Source organism: Cajanus cajan, chromosome 9 (genome assembly GCF_000230855.2).
Source record: "Cajanus cajan strain Asha chromosome 9, NIPB_CcT2T_4, whole genome shotgun sequence".
NCBI classification, from domain to species: Eukaryota; Viridiplantae; Streptophyta; class Magnoliopsida; order Fabales; family Fabaceae; genus Cajanus; species Cajanus cajan.
The window spans coordinates 48,581,091-48,595,938 of record NC_138525.1 but is presented as its reverse complement, the minus strand read 5'-3'; the positions used below and the strand labels follow the sequence as shown (position 1 = coordinate 48,595,938).

Genomic DNA, 14,848 nt, shown 5'->3' with positions numbered 1-14,848 from the left:
TAATAAGTATTGTACACTAGACGACAATTTTATTTTGCAGTAGAGACCTTATTTTTCAAATCTATTGAAACTAATGAGTTATTTATTTTCTAATTTTGATACAAGTTTATAAAATATTTAAGGATTGAAAGAAGAAAATGGCATAATTTATGAATCAGGACTCATTTATTTGTGTTTTCATTTTTTAATTACATAATTATCAATTTGTTTTCGATTTGTTTCTTGTTCTTACAGATTTGTACAATAAATATTGAAGAAAAAAAATTAAAAGTAAGACTTGAAAATGAAAATTCAAATAAATAAATATTTAATAATTAATATCATCCTAAACTTAAAAATAGACAAATAAATAAATAACTTCCGGAAGAAGAAGAATAAAAAGAGACAAATGGAGTAATTAATTTTTTGTTACCTAAGTCATATGTGTATGTAATCAATCCTTTGAAGAGACTTGAGAAACATGATTGGTGGTAAATGGATTTAGAATGTGAAGATGCCTTTAAGCTAGGGCTTATAAAGATCGTTGATAGTAGCAAAGAATAAATGAACTTGTGGTTGGGGTTGCATATGGATGTAGAGATTATAAAGTTTTTACAGTACTTCTGATTTCTCTTTTGCCATTCATTATAACAATTAAAATATTATAGAGAGAGCAATGGTTTCCTTTCGTTATAACAATTAAAATATTATAGAATGAGCAATGGAAGATAAACCCCACATTTATTCCGTGCATACATACGTGATGCAAGCAATTCCTCTTTCTGGCTCTATATATACCCCTGCATCCCCCTTCATCTCTTCACACAAGGCCAATTCAATCCAAGTTAACTTTGTCATTTGTTCCATATATAGAAAGTGATCAACAATTTTTTTTGTTAAACGTAGAGAGAAAATGCCTAAGGCCAGTTTGTTCTCTTCCCCTAACCCTCATCCAACCATCTTCAGCTGCAAGGGTAGCAAGCAACAATGATGATAATTCCACTAAATCTATGGAGATTAAGGGTAAGGGAGGTGACAGACGAGAGTGAGCACACATGGTACTTTCTTGGATGATAATGTTTCATGCTTGAAATTATGTGTGCTCACTCTCTATCTGTCACCAACTCTATTTCTATCACTTTGTTTTTCACTTTTACTATATATATATATCTACATATTTTGTTTCTTTCTTTTATCACTTTCCCTTCCATATGCTACAAGTAACCCTAGCTAGCAACTTAGACTCTTGCAGTCATATCACATTCCGTACCACAGGTATGTCTTTTCCATATAACAGTTATTGCTGCATATATGGGATTTTTCTTGATTAGGATGCTGATTTGAGTACATCAGTTTCATCATGAAAAGCAATTTTATTTCTGTTGATCTCAGGCACATATATGTGTGCTTATGGAGAGATTATTTTCGCAAATATATGTATATATGTGACTAATTAGTTGATGAATCTTAATCTGATTCTCTCAGTCAACCAGTTTAAGAGGTTAATTAAATGTTCACTAATTAAAGCACCAGGAAAATCCTAGCAAGTTAAGAAACAACAGTTTATGATTGCATCTGGTGATGTTTATATGAAAATTAACATATTATATGTAAATCTCATCCAAATTTTCTTTTACTCCTGATTTTGAGTTCGTACTAAACTATTAGGGTTTTGGAGGATACTCGGCTAAGAAGAAAAATTGATATCAGCAATGAACTTCTAGATTTTGCAGTGGAGGTGTTAGGTCATGGTTTAGGTTTACTCATCTCTCTTTCTTTCTAATGGTGTATTATTAGAATGTATTTATTTGGTTTGTTAGAAGGATGTTGGAGTAGCTTTTATATTCTTATGAATCAATTTAGCTTTTAAAATAAATTCAGTCACATTCCCTGACCTTCATGGAAGTAGTTAATCTCTATACCAACGAGCTACTTTAGTTAATTCAATCAATCTTCCATCACGGAACTTAATTTTAAAATTAATGAAGTATATTGATTAACTGTCTCCTTATTAGATACTATAGTACTTTAGCTTAAGGTACACATATTTTCAACCCCTGATATTTGTTTCACTAAAATATTAAGTTTTCATATATCACTTTCAGGTTGCAAAAAGTCTTGTTGAAATGGAGTACCGTCAAATGAATCATCCAGCAAAAGCTTCAATGGCGTGGGAAATTAAAAACAAATATATGTGTTTTTGTATATATTTATGGTTGAAAAAAAGGAAGAGCTCTGGGAAAGGGAGTTGTTGTGGTGGTTAATTATCTTGTTATATGCCAACATGATGAATGTATGTGTATATTTAATTTTTACAGAAACGAGTGATGACATGGATAATAAGGATTTATACACAACCATGTAATACTTTGATCAATATATATGTGCCAGTCCATGTTAAACAGTCATAATCATGCTAATTAATTGTGTAGGGATTGCTGCTATATATTGAGGGTGAAAGTGCAAAGGGTTTAAAAAAACAAGTTAATAAAGTTTTCCATATTTTGATGTTTGACTGGTTGCATCGCTAATTTTAAGTTTCTCTTTCATTGCTTTCATTTTCATTTATCTCACAAAAATATATTATTGTTAACACAATTCCTAGTTAAATCAAACAGAACTACTCATAATCAATTCTAGCTTTGTTGTAAGCACACATTTATCCTACTCTTTATTTTAGAGATTTGTTTGTTTTTTACTCAAGGTTGTTTCTAAAGATACCGAGCCATAAAATATTGAAACATAATAAAAACAAAAAATAGTAAAAGCGTTTTGCATGTAACCTGTCAATTTCTATTAATGGGAGTGTCATGTCATGAGAATTTCATCTTCAAGTAGTGTCATTTTATCTAAAATAGCAATTTTTCTGAAAAAGAACTATTAATGGAGTGTGTAACTATACATTTGGATTTGAACTTCATCTGTTTCCTTTCCAATTTAAGCATGAATTCTGATCAGAGCAAGAAACAATATACTTGTTATATACACGGTTTCTTTTTGCTAAGCAGATTAATAATTAATAATACGTGAGTTAACATGCTTCCACATTGTAAAGCATATAAAGTATAGGTACCGAACTAGTTATCATGTAATTGTATATATAATATATCACGACAAGAACAAAATTTAGCCTGATAAATACTTATAGTTTTTTAGTTAAAACCTGTAATTTATGATATGAAAACTCACAAATATTTAATAGTCGAAAATCTTAACAAAATAATTAAAATACTTCATAATTTCTCACCCAAAAAAGATGTTTCGTCAATTTGATTATATAAGCATAGGAAACCACCAAAATTTCACAGGTGAGATATTGGATTCGTATTTGCTATGGTAAGAAGCTCAAAGAAAACTAACCTAATTATTTTCTTTGGGAAAACCCCTTAAGCTGTTGAAGATTAAACAGCAAGTATTGCCTTATATTTAAACAAAGGAATTTTCGATGGAAGAGTAATCCTCACATTATTGTAACGGAAAGGTAAATAGAGTGAGCTGCATCCTATGCAAATATAGAACCGAAGAATATTATGAGCATGCAGCCAGGAATAAACTGTTCATAGAATATGAACATACTTTTTAGTCTTTTTATAACATAAAAAATTATATATAATTTAAGGCTTTTATTTGAATAAAAAAGTGAATGTGCTAGCAATGAATTCAATAGCAGTAGCTTGAGTGGTCCTTGTTTTCATTTCTTTATTTCTGAAATTTCAGCCGTACAGAGGAAGGAGTAAGTTGAGCTCCATTGGTTTAATGGACTTGTTGGATAAGAATACCATCACCAAGAAATTCTCCTTTGCCTTTACTTGGACCGCATTAACCATAGAGAAAATAATTATAATAAAAAATAAAATAAAATAAGCTAGAACTGTATTAAATAAATTATTATCATAGATGGATAATTGGTCTTTTTCACTGCTTTGATTTATCTAATCCGGCAACTACATTTGAATCTGAACAAATTCTAACTGAAATTAATATTTAACATATTCTGTGTAAAAAGTATTGAGCAATAATGCCACCCAACAAACTCATGTTATAGCAGAAATAAAATAAATTAATTTTGATACTCTATTAAGGTAAAGATTTTTAAATGTCTACCAATTAAAAATCAATAAAAATAATTATTACAAAAATCCACAACTTGACTATACATAATCTATAATTAAATGACAATATTAAAAAAAAAAATACACTGTTGGCACATTCAAATTACTATATGTAAACAAAAAAGTGCTTTATTTTAGCTTGTGTATTTAACTCTTTACTAGTCTAAAATGGATATATTACCATGTAGAACCATAGAAAAAGTGTTGTTACCCCTCCTCAATTGACAATCATACTTACTAAACAAAAGGTGGTCCTTTTGCATTTCCAAGCAAGTGATGCAGAGTGCATAACCACCATGAGTCCATGTCTAATAAGGCCCCCAAGTTGGGGAGCTAAACAACAAAATTCATTAATAAATAAAATAAAACAGAAATCTCGACCACAAGTCCCCATCAAAAACTTATACAAGTGAGCCTAAGCGGTTTGTCTAGTACTTAAATGAATCAACTAAGAAATTACATTTCACTTCTCACTTTTAATTGTAATGAAGAGAAGAATCAAGAAACCAACTTATTTTGAGCAAGAATGCTAAACTTAATATCACTCCTTGCAGAAGAGCAAGATGTTTAATGCTGTACTTGGAAGATCATCCTTTAAACCATTGTCAACAAACCAATTGCCAATAATGCTCTGAGACAAATCAGTTGAAGTTCCAGCAGGCCACTTGTCCACTAATCTAAACCCAAAATCGGCTGCAGCAGAAAGCAAGGTTGGTTCGTCTACTCTGCGAAAGATGTGGCAGAGAACAAGTGCAGGAACATTATCATCTTCACTGCTTCCAGTTGGAGCAATCAGTTCTTTGGCAGTTGCAAACAAAGGCAATATAGCTTCAGGAATATAGGTCACATCTGTGCCCATGATGACATCAAAGCCTTTATCGCTCACTACTTCCTTTATGCTTTCTATGTGGTCCTTGTTTCCCCACTCCAGCTTTTTTGTGGTTAGTTTAGTCAGTAATGATGGCTCAATGTTGGATGCAACATTTTTGGCCAGGAGATCAAGAGCAAAACCATCTCCATCTGTTGCAACTACTAGATCAGCATATCTAGCAGCAATCATCGAGCAGATTCCCCCACTGCCGCACCCCAACTCGAGGACCCTTTTTCCTGCAACAATGTTGGGATTTTCTGCGAGAACTGAAGCCATCAACCGAGCCGATTCCCACAGCATCAAACCTGTTGACTTGCAAGTGTGTTGGTACTCTTTTGAAAGTAAACTAATCTTGAAATCCCAGCCTCTAAGATTGATGTCAATAATCTAACAGGAAAAACTCGAGTCATGAAAAGTGAACATGTATATGTGCAAAAACAGTGGCGATGAAGCTTTTGTTAAGGACATAAATGCTCCTAATTAATCAAAATTGAGAATAACAGTGAAGGAAAATTAGGCTTCTCATTTCCAAGAATTTGTACAAAAATTGCTAAAATGGGAAAAGAAAAAGGGCCTCCACAATTGCCAACAGATATTCAAATTTTGTGGAACATCTGAAAGAAGTAACCTCAGATAGAATATGTTTAGATACTGAGAAAAAAAATTGTGTTAGAACTAAAGAGAATCAGTAATGACAAAGCTAGAGTGAGAGCCTTACATCATACTCACTGGAAGGTAAGACTCCGAACATGTCAACTGCCACACCCTCAGACAAGTCAACTGCAGAGTCATTTAAACTACCATTCAAATTATTTTGCTTGATTTCCTTATCAACTTTATCACTATTAAGATCGTTGGCCTCAGCTTCTTTACTGGAAGAAGAATCGGAGCTATCTGATACACGAAATACAGCTTGGACCCAACGCCTGAAACCAACAAACAAAGCAGAATAAAAATGAATAAATATAGTCAATATGTGTGAAGGCAAACAAATATAATCTCATCACTAAAATCTAAACCCACAGGAGATCAAGATAACAATTTGTATGATAGGTTACATAAAGCATAACACAACTCTTTTAAAACTATTATTACCATATATTATATAAAAATGAGCAAAAGGAACTTGTGCTAGAATATATTACCGATTCATTATCAACTCCCTTGAGCGGTTCTCAACTTGTTTGCAGTATACATGAAGCTTGTGAACATCAAAACCATTTTCTTTGAATAAATTTGTCAAGAACTCATTCGAAAAATAGTAAGCACGCTGGAAATGAAACGAAAGGAGTATCCATCAGAGTTAAGCCGCTAAGGTACAAGGTAACATGGGCAGAACTGAAAACTTACAGTGCCATCACCTCTAACATAAAAGTTATCACTAATCTTTTGATCCTTGCCAGAGAACCTTTCCTATAGAGCATAAAAATAGATATACAAATCATCAAATGCTCAAATAAAAGGAAATCCCCAACCAAAATTTGCTAGTCAAATAGTTTCCATTTCCGACACTGAAATGGTAATTAGTTTGATGATACCATATTTTAGTTAAGGAGTTAGGGTCTAGCAGTTTCACATTGAATAAGCAAGTAGTCTAGAACTGCCCCGCCTTGGTATAATCATAGCTAAAGCCTAAAAATACAGACATTAATATTTAAAATGTTTTAATGTTAAAACAATAAGAATTATATTTGGATTTTTCTGGTCATCAAAGATAAATTTTTCTTTTTCCAAATCACTTATCAGTTATCACTAATAGTATCATCTTTCTGTAAAAATTTAGTCAAAATGACTACAAGTTTGGCTTTTCTGGAACAAATCTGAATATTCTTTGCTTCATTTATTTCCCTCTAGTTATGTTTCATCAATAAATTTGTATGACCATCAAGGAACTTTTTTACTGTTTGTTTATTCCCTAAAATTTAGTTATATTTCTATTTACTATTGTTTTATAATTATCAGAAGAAAATAAATTGGATAATAATTGCGCACTTCTCAATTTTCTAGTAGAAGAGTTAAAAAGATAAAGTTCAACAAATTCCACCTGAGCAAGGTCTCCAGTAGCATAGTCTCGGAACAACACATATCCATTTGGCTGCAAAAGGAGAAAGGGTATGACTTTCATCACATGCAAACTAGTTATCTAGCAAGGTTTCTGGAAAATATAATGAATTATATTTTACCTTGATAACTTTTCTAACATTTTGCAAAACTAGAGGCATCTTTTCTGGGGACACTGCAGACAACATAAATATCTGCTTACCATGTCAGCCACAAAAAGAAGAGTCTTGCCGAATACTAAATAATAAGAAAACAAAAGTTATCTTGAATAAGGCAAGAAAATGACACTCACTCATCCAAAACTATTGATGTTTAAGGGTCATGCACACATCTTAAGAAATATTTAATACTAACTATGTTCCTCTATATAAAACCCAATTATTTAATTCTCCAAGATTAAGAAAAGTAGTTAATGCAGTTGATAACAATAAAGTTGTCTTATCTTTATATTTTTCTCCGAAACTATCCTTATACAATTTCTCTCTCCTAATTAATATTCTTTCTCTCTTAATTACTACAACATTTCACCAACCCTTTTTAATTAGGGGCATTCTAGTCTGAAAATAACTATTACATAAGACAATATGGATTGAGTCTTATATAAAGAATTAAAGATACAAGAAATTATTCTAAGTTGGATCTTATAAATAGAAACAATGGTAGTACTGCCCATAAACTAGTATTTTTAGTCTAAAATACTCTCCTTTGATATTTATAATAGTAGTTGTGGAGTAAGACATGATTATTAAAAGGGGTATATGTGGAAAAAATAATAATTAATGAGACTTGGAATTTGTAAAACATCAATAGATTTGGAATGAAAAAGAAAGGTTTAAACATCAATAGTTTTAGACCAGAGGGAGTAGCTTGCAACAAACAAAAGCAAATGTGATCACATAATTACTCTACATTAACTTTAAGATTTAAACTGCCATTCAGAATTTCAGATACCATTGTAACAATATCAACTGAAGATGGAAGAATCTCTTTGCACAGATCATCAGCTGTCAAATCAGAGACAAAAGCACTAACATGGGATTCCTTGAAGTCTTCATGTGTCTACAATAAAAATTAAAAATTAAAAATTACAAAAAAGTTTGTTCTCAATAGATGTATATAAACAAAAAGTATCACATTTCTTTATTTTATAACAGAATAGATAAGCAATAAAAATTCATTCCTCTTAAAAAAAATAATGTGTGCCATTTTATCATAAGAGAATTAAGAACACCTAAGGCCCAAAGTTAGCTAAATTGTGGAAGACAACCACCACATGGAAGTATGGAACATTCTAATGGGAGAAAAGTTGCAAAATTTCATTTACATCCTAGATTCCTAATGAATAAACTCTGTAAAAGTGGTAGTTTACACAATTGCACTTGTAATGTGGCATTAAAAACCACAAACTAGGATGGTTCCTCATTGTCTATCTATTTGAGAAAACATGATTTACAAAATGTTACAGAGACTTGTCACTTGTGTGAATTTATATTTCTCTGTATTATGAACTTTACCAAAAATATTCACACTAAACGATCTGTTGGGGAATACAAGAGGGTAAAACACCAAAGAGATTTCCATTAATGACCTACAAAGAGACTACACAAGTGAACTTGACACCATATCCAAACCAAAACCTTAAGACATTAGGTTTGCGGGATTCTCCGCATATGTCACTCAAATCATCCATTCCTACCGACTGTGGGACTTCTTACTCACATACTTGCAGTCGAATAAAATTAAGATTGAATCAAGAAGCATACAGCCAAGTCACTATACAAGCACACATACAGATGATGATTGGACATAGAGTTTACAAAAAGGAGATTTCCAACCTTAACCAACTCAATAGCTCGTGGTGAGAAATCACATGCATAAACAAAAGCATCTGGATATGACGCGATCACGGGAAAGATGGTATTTCCAGCTCCACAGCCAACCTGTTTAGCAGACAGCATCACTTATTAAGAAACTTACTAGACCAAAGACCTCCTGGTGAGGAGCAAAAGCAGAAAGTAAACGTCATCAATAAATAACCATTACAAATATCACAAATGATGAAGAGAAGAAAAGAAAATCAATGCAGGAAGGATCTGTATCCAAAATCACAGTATGTTTCGTACAAATCTTATAACCAGAATAACTATCCTTTGTTTCACATTAATCCAATTGCAACATTGTGGCATGAGTATATGCTCAACATTATAATTCCTGAGTCACCTAAACAATAAATTAAAAAACCACAGAAGCAGAAAGAGTATGATCCGGGCAGATATACCTCCAAAATCACTTTTCTCCCTCCTCCCTGAAAATTGAAAATCACTTAAACCATTACAACACATTGAAAAAACACAAATGAAACTAAAAAAAAAAAAAATAACATAAAGTTATTTCCTATCACTCACAGAAAAGTACTCGCCCCATTCCTTGTCCAAGTAGTGCCGATCTTTGAAAAACTGAACAAGATATTATCACCAAAGTCAAATTACACATAGCAAATGCCTTGAAAATTAAACAAAGAGCCTTAAAAACTAGGTAATTGATATACATCAAAAGACACCACAAACAAGAGGAAACCAAGCAGTATTGACCGAACATACAAGCGAGCAACAAAATTTGAGTTAACAGATAACACAAACACAAACACAAGTACTAAGAAACTAACTCTGTCCTTGTGGCGCTTGTAGAAAACATCCCAATACCTCTTGGCCTCTCTTTCGTACTTTTCTGCAAACAAAAACCCAAAAAATTAAACTTTTTTCATTTGGGGGGAATTTCAAATAGAAGAGAGAGGTACCTCTCCAGAAAGGGGTGACCCCAGAATTTGTATTGGGATAAATTTGCAACCTTTGGGTTTGGGATGGTGCTTTTTGCTCCCCCGATGCCATTGTCGTGCCTACTTTGTGAGTTTTACTTAAACACAAGGGAATGTTAGAACAAGTGAGATCAAACATTTGTTTCAATGAAATTGCAGAAAGAAGAGGCTTTTGTACGCACACTTCAAAACCCACCTATTGTCTTTCTTCAAGCATTTGCTAAATGCTAAAGCTAAATGCAGTTTCAAGCTTCGGGGTTTATCCCTCTTTCTGCTAAGTTTTTGTGTATTTAGTTAATTTTTTTTTTATTGAAATTAGGGCATTAGTATTCAGTAGCACTGAGCACGGTGGAGGCTAAAATATTTGATTAAAGGTAATAAAATATACAGGATAATTATTTATCTTATATAATTAAATTTATAATAACTAAATATTTTTAATATAATTAAAAATTATAATAAATGAAGTTTTTTCATAAAAATTATATTTAAAATTTATGATAAATAATTATATCATGATATTAAATTATTTATAATTGTTAATAATTATTTTCAGAAAAAATAAATAAATATGAAAGATCATATATTTAAAGATATAAAATAATAATAATAATAATTTTTTTGTTTTCATATACTAAATTGGTTCAAAAATAAATTGAATATGTAATGTTTAAAAAATAACAACTTTTGTCAACACTTTTTTTTTGTAATTTTAAAGTTTATTTAAAATATTTTATAATAAATAAATAAATATATTTGATAAATATTTAAGTTATTATTTTTAATTATCTCTAAGAAGAAGAATTTAATCATTAATATTAATTTATAATTTTTATATCTTGACACTTTTTTAATTTTATTATACATTAATTTCACTCTCTTTTTTAATTCTATACCAAAAAAATTTATTGTTGATAGATATTATTATATTTTATTAAATTTAACATAAATATTATATTTGGACTTTTTTTTATCTATAGAAAAAATTACACAGGATCAAACCTTCTACCCCAACCAAATACTATACTTGGACTTTTATGGTTACTTTGAATATTGAAATTTTATTTTGATTTTCAGTTTTATGAAATCATAATATTATTTTTATTTAATTCTATTTATGTATTATTTAATTATTGTTATTATTCTATTAATATTAATTTGACTATAATTAAATCATTGAATTTTGAATTAGTGATTTAATCTATTTAACGATTGATTCAATTTTAAAAACATTGTTTATGTGAAAATGTATTTAGAGATATCTATTTAATCATGGTATTTTTAGGTGATCTTTCTTCAATTAGAGAGTTATAGGAATTCTTTTAAATTTTTTGTGTATTTTAATATTTATTTATAAATTAAATTTTAATATTTTAAGATAAGTTATCAATAGTTAAAAATAATTTTATATTACAATATAAATTATTTATCATAAATTTAAAATATAATTTATATATTTTAAATATTTAATTATACAAAATTTAAATATAATTTATATATTATAATATATTATTTATTTATATATATAATTAATTATAAATTTTAATTATATATAATAAATATTTAGTTTGTACATTATATAGGCTAAAGTATTAGTACTAAAATAAATATGAAAATGTTATATTTAAAGAGATAAGAGACAAACATTTAAATAAAAATAGAAATAATGTAGAAGATAATATTTGAATTTTGAAAATAAAATATATATAGTTTATTTTGATATTTAGATATCATAATCAATGATTCATTTGATATAAAAAAAAATAAAATAAAATACAAGAGATACTTGGACTTTAGGAAAGTAAAGTTTATCCATTCTCAAAATTCAAATGAGAATGAATGTGAGGAAGTGTGAAGAGAGTTGGACATTTATAGAGAGAATGATTTGTTGGTATTTGACTGGTTAAAAGTAAAGAGATTTCACTTTAGAAAATAAAGTGCAATAATAATTATTGATTAAAATAATAAAAATAGATTTTATAATTAATTTCAAATTATATTATACATGTATTTAATAAAAATTATTATTGTGTTTTATCCTCTAAAGTACACATTTATTTTAAAGAGTCAAATCCGACTTGTTGCATTCCTGATTTAAGAATACAACTCCTATTGGTATTTTATTTTTTTGTGTTACACAAGCTAATCTTTAATTATAATAAATTATATATACAAATAAATACTATATCTAAATATATAAATTATAATAAAAATTGTATAAATAAATATTTTTTAAATATATAAATTATATTTTAAATTTTTAATAAATAATTTATACGATGACAAAAAATTATTTTTAATTATTGATAATATATTTTAAAATTATTATTTTAATTTATAGATGAATATGGTAAATAAAAATTGAATTAATTAAGAATCTGAAAGAAATTCTGAAAAATTCTCATTGATTTTATTTTTAAATATAATAAAATTTAATTTTTAAATAAGTGTGATAAATAAAAATTAAATTATATAAGAAGTTAAAAAAAATTCTAAAAACATTTTCATTAAAGAAAAATATCAAAGAAAAAAATCAATGATAATGGCAACTGTAATGACAATGGTGCTAGTAGAGGTAGTAGTCATATGCAATGGTGCAATGGAGGTAGAGGTGATGAAGATAATGACAATAATAGAAAAAATTACAATGCGACGATATATTTTAATTTAAGGATTGTTAATAGTTGGTCTCATATTCTTATATTAACAAGTATTCTCACTTGAGTCACTATATATATATATATATATATATATATATATATATATATATATATATATATATATATATATATATATATATATATATATATATATATATATATATATATATATATATATATATATTAGGAGGGATCCATTTACTCAAAGAGCAAGTCTACATAGACTTACTCTGTTCAATAACTCATGTTCTACATTAAATTTTAATAATCCAACTATTGAATTTAAAGTTTTAATGCATGGATCAAATCTATAAATTTTTTAAAAATTTGAAAATTATTTGATGCTTTGTTTCATTAATCTAAATCAATGTATAAAATGATTTTATGATTATCCGTTAATTTGAATTAATAAAATAAAGTATTAAATGATTTTCAAATTTTTAAAAAATTTGCAGACTTGGTTTATGCATTAAGAATTTCAAATTCAATGATTGGATCGTTAAAATTTGATATAGAACACGAGTTATTAAACAGAGTAAGTCTAGGTAGACTTACTTTTGGAGTGAGTGGATCTCTCCTTTATTTCTCTCTCTCTCTCTATATATATATATATATATATATATAGAGAGAGAGAGAGAGAGTGAGTGAGGAAGAGGATGAGGAGGAGGAAGAATTCATTTACTTTAAAAGAGTAAGTATTTGACTTTTGATAGAATTATTTCACTCAAAACTTATAATTTATGCTGAATTTCAAGGATATATTTGTTGAATTAAGAGTTCTTAACGAATAAATAAACTCTACAAAAATTTATAGAATTTAAAAATTATTTGATATTTCGTTACATTAATTTAAATTTATGGTTATTCACAAAATATTATATGTTAATTTTAATTAATATAAAAAGGTATCAAATGATTTTCAAACTCTAGAAAAATTTGTAGAGTTGATATATTTACTATGCAAGGATAATAGTAATAATCTTATAAGGGAATGTTTATAATTAAATTTTATTCTTAGTCAATTGTTATTTTTATTTATAATCTAAAGGTTATGATTTATTGATTTCATCTCTTGTAATAAGACATGCTCTCATTATGTATATATATATATATATATATATATATCTCTCTCTGTGCGTGCGTGCGTGCGTGCGTGCGTGTGTGTGTGTGAGAGAGAGAGAGAGAGAGATTCACTTACTTTAAGAATAAGTACAATTAGACTTATTTCACTCAATAAGTCATATTTTATATTAAATTTTAACAATTGAGTTAAAAGTTTTTAATGCACAGATCAAGTCTGCAGATTTTTAAAAAAATTTGAAAATTATTGGAAACCTCATTATATAAATTTAAATCACTATAGAAATTATTTTTATGATAATTTATCAATTTAAATTAATGAAACGGGATATCAAGTAATTTTCAAATTTTTAAAAAATTGTAAATTTGATCTACTCATTAAGAATTTTTAATTTAACAATTAAATTATTAAAACTTAATGTATATTGTAACGACCCGCTTAGTCGCTCCACAGCAAACAACACCACGCAGAATAGAGCATACATATATAAAACAGAATATATACACATATGTCTAGCCTGGGACTCAAAGTCAATATACAAAATACAGTCAAATTGCTACACTAAGTAGCCAAAACATCAAAAATATCATCTTCATTTGCCAGCTACAGACCTGCCTCAACATATCAACCTATCCCTACTCTGCTCTCATACATAGTATGATCATTGTAGTGCAACCCACATGGAAACAATAAGGGTAAGCTAGTGAAAAGAATCAACATATATATATAATTACAGAAATTATAAACAGCTACAGGTCATCAGCACATCATTGAGTTCAGCAAGATCAGCATACAACACATCACATATACAACTCACATCATTCAGCAAAAACAACATTAAACAAATAATGCGTCGTCACACATATCAGCTTGGAGATCTCCTACAACAGCTCAGCCTTATGGCCTACAACAGCTCAGTCTTACAACCTACAACAGTTTATATCAGCATGCAGCACAACACAACATAACAACATTAACAACATATAACATACGGCACAGCTCAACTTTTACAATAATACAGCTTAAACATCATAATTCAGCATGAACATCTGACAGTACAACTCATCATCAATCAACTCAACAACATTCATCAATAACAGCTTAACTCAGCAAATATCAACCTATACCAGCATATATCAGCATCTATCAACATGTATCAGCATATACAAAAGGAAAACACATCTGCGCCCGGCGCAAGAGTACTCGCACCCGGCGTGGACCAACTAGAGAGCTCTAAAGCTCAAACGCGCTCGGCACAATACCAATTGC

General features: G+C 28.9%; 1 protein-coding gene and 1 long non-coding RNA gene across 3 annotated transcripts; one reads left to right on the top strand and one right to left on the bottom strand.

Moving 5' to 3' along the window:
* The first annotated feature begins 472 nt into the window (after positions 1 to 472).
* Positions 473 to 2,356, top strand: LOC114916389 (uncharacterized). Its single transcript, XR_014429543.1, has 2 exons — positions 473 to 1,736; positions 2,085 to 2,356. It is a non-coding gene; the product is annotated as an uncharacterized LOC114916389 (long non-coding RNA).
* Positions 2,357 to 4,400: 2,044 nt separating this feature from the next.
* LOC109806592 (S-adenosyl-L-methionine-dependent methyltransferases superfamily protein) lies at positions 4,401 to 10,170 on the bottom strand. 2 transcript variants are annotated; one of them, XM_020369045.3, is made up of 13 exons: positions 10,035 to 10,170; positions 9,821 to 9,936; positions 9,689 to 9,750; positions 9,429 to 9,479; positions 9,302 to 9,328; positions 8,859 to 8,963; positions 7,975 to 8,082; positions 7,146 to 7,217; positions 7,007 to 7,057; positions 6,313 to 6,375; positions 6,108 to 6,232; positions 5,681 to 5,888; positions 4,401 to 5,349 (listed from the first exon to the last, which is right to left on the bottom strand). In XM_020369045.3, exons 2-13 carry the CDS (start codon positions 9,909 to 9,911, stop codon positions 4,633 to 4,635), a joined length of 1,680 nt encoding a protein of 559 aa, XP_020224634.1. In that variant the 5' UTR covers positions 9,912 to 9,936; positions 10,035 to 10,170; the 3' UTR covers positions 4,401 to 4,632. The 2 variants fall into 2 exon arrangements, with proteins under 2 accessions (XP_020224634.1, XP_020224633.1); XM_020369044.3 differs by having other exon boundaries at positions 9,821 to 10,101.
* Positions 10,171 to 14,848: the final 4,678 nt, after the last annotated feature.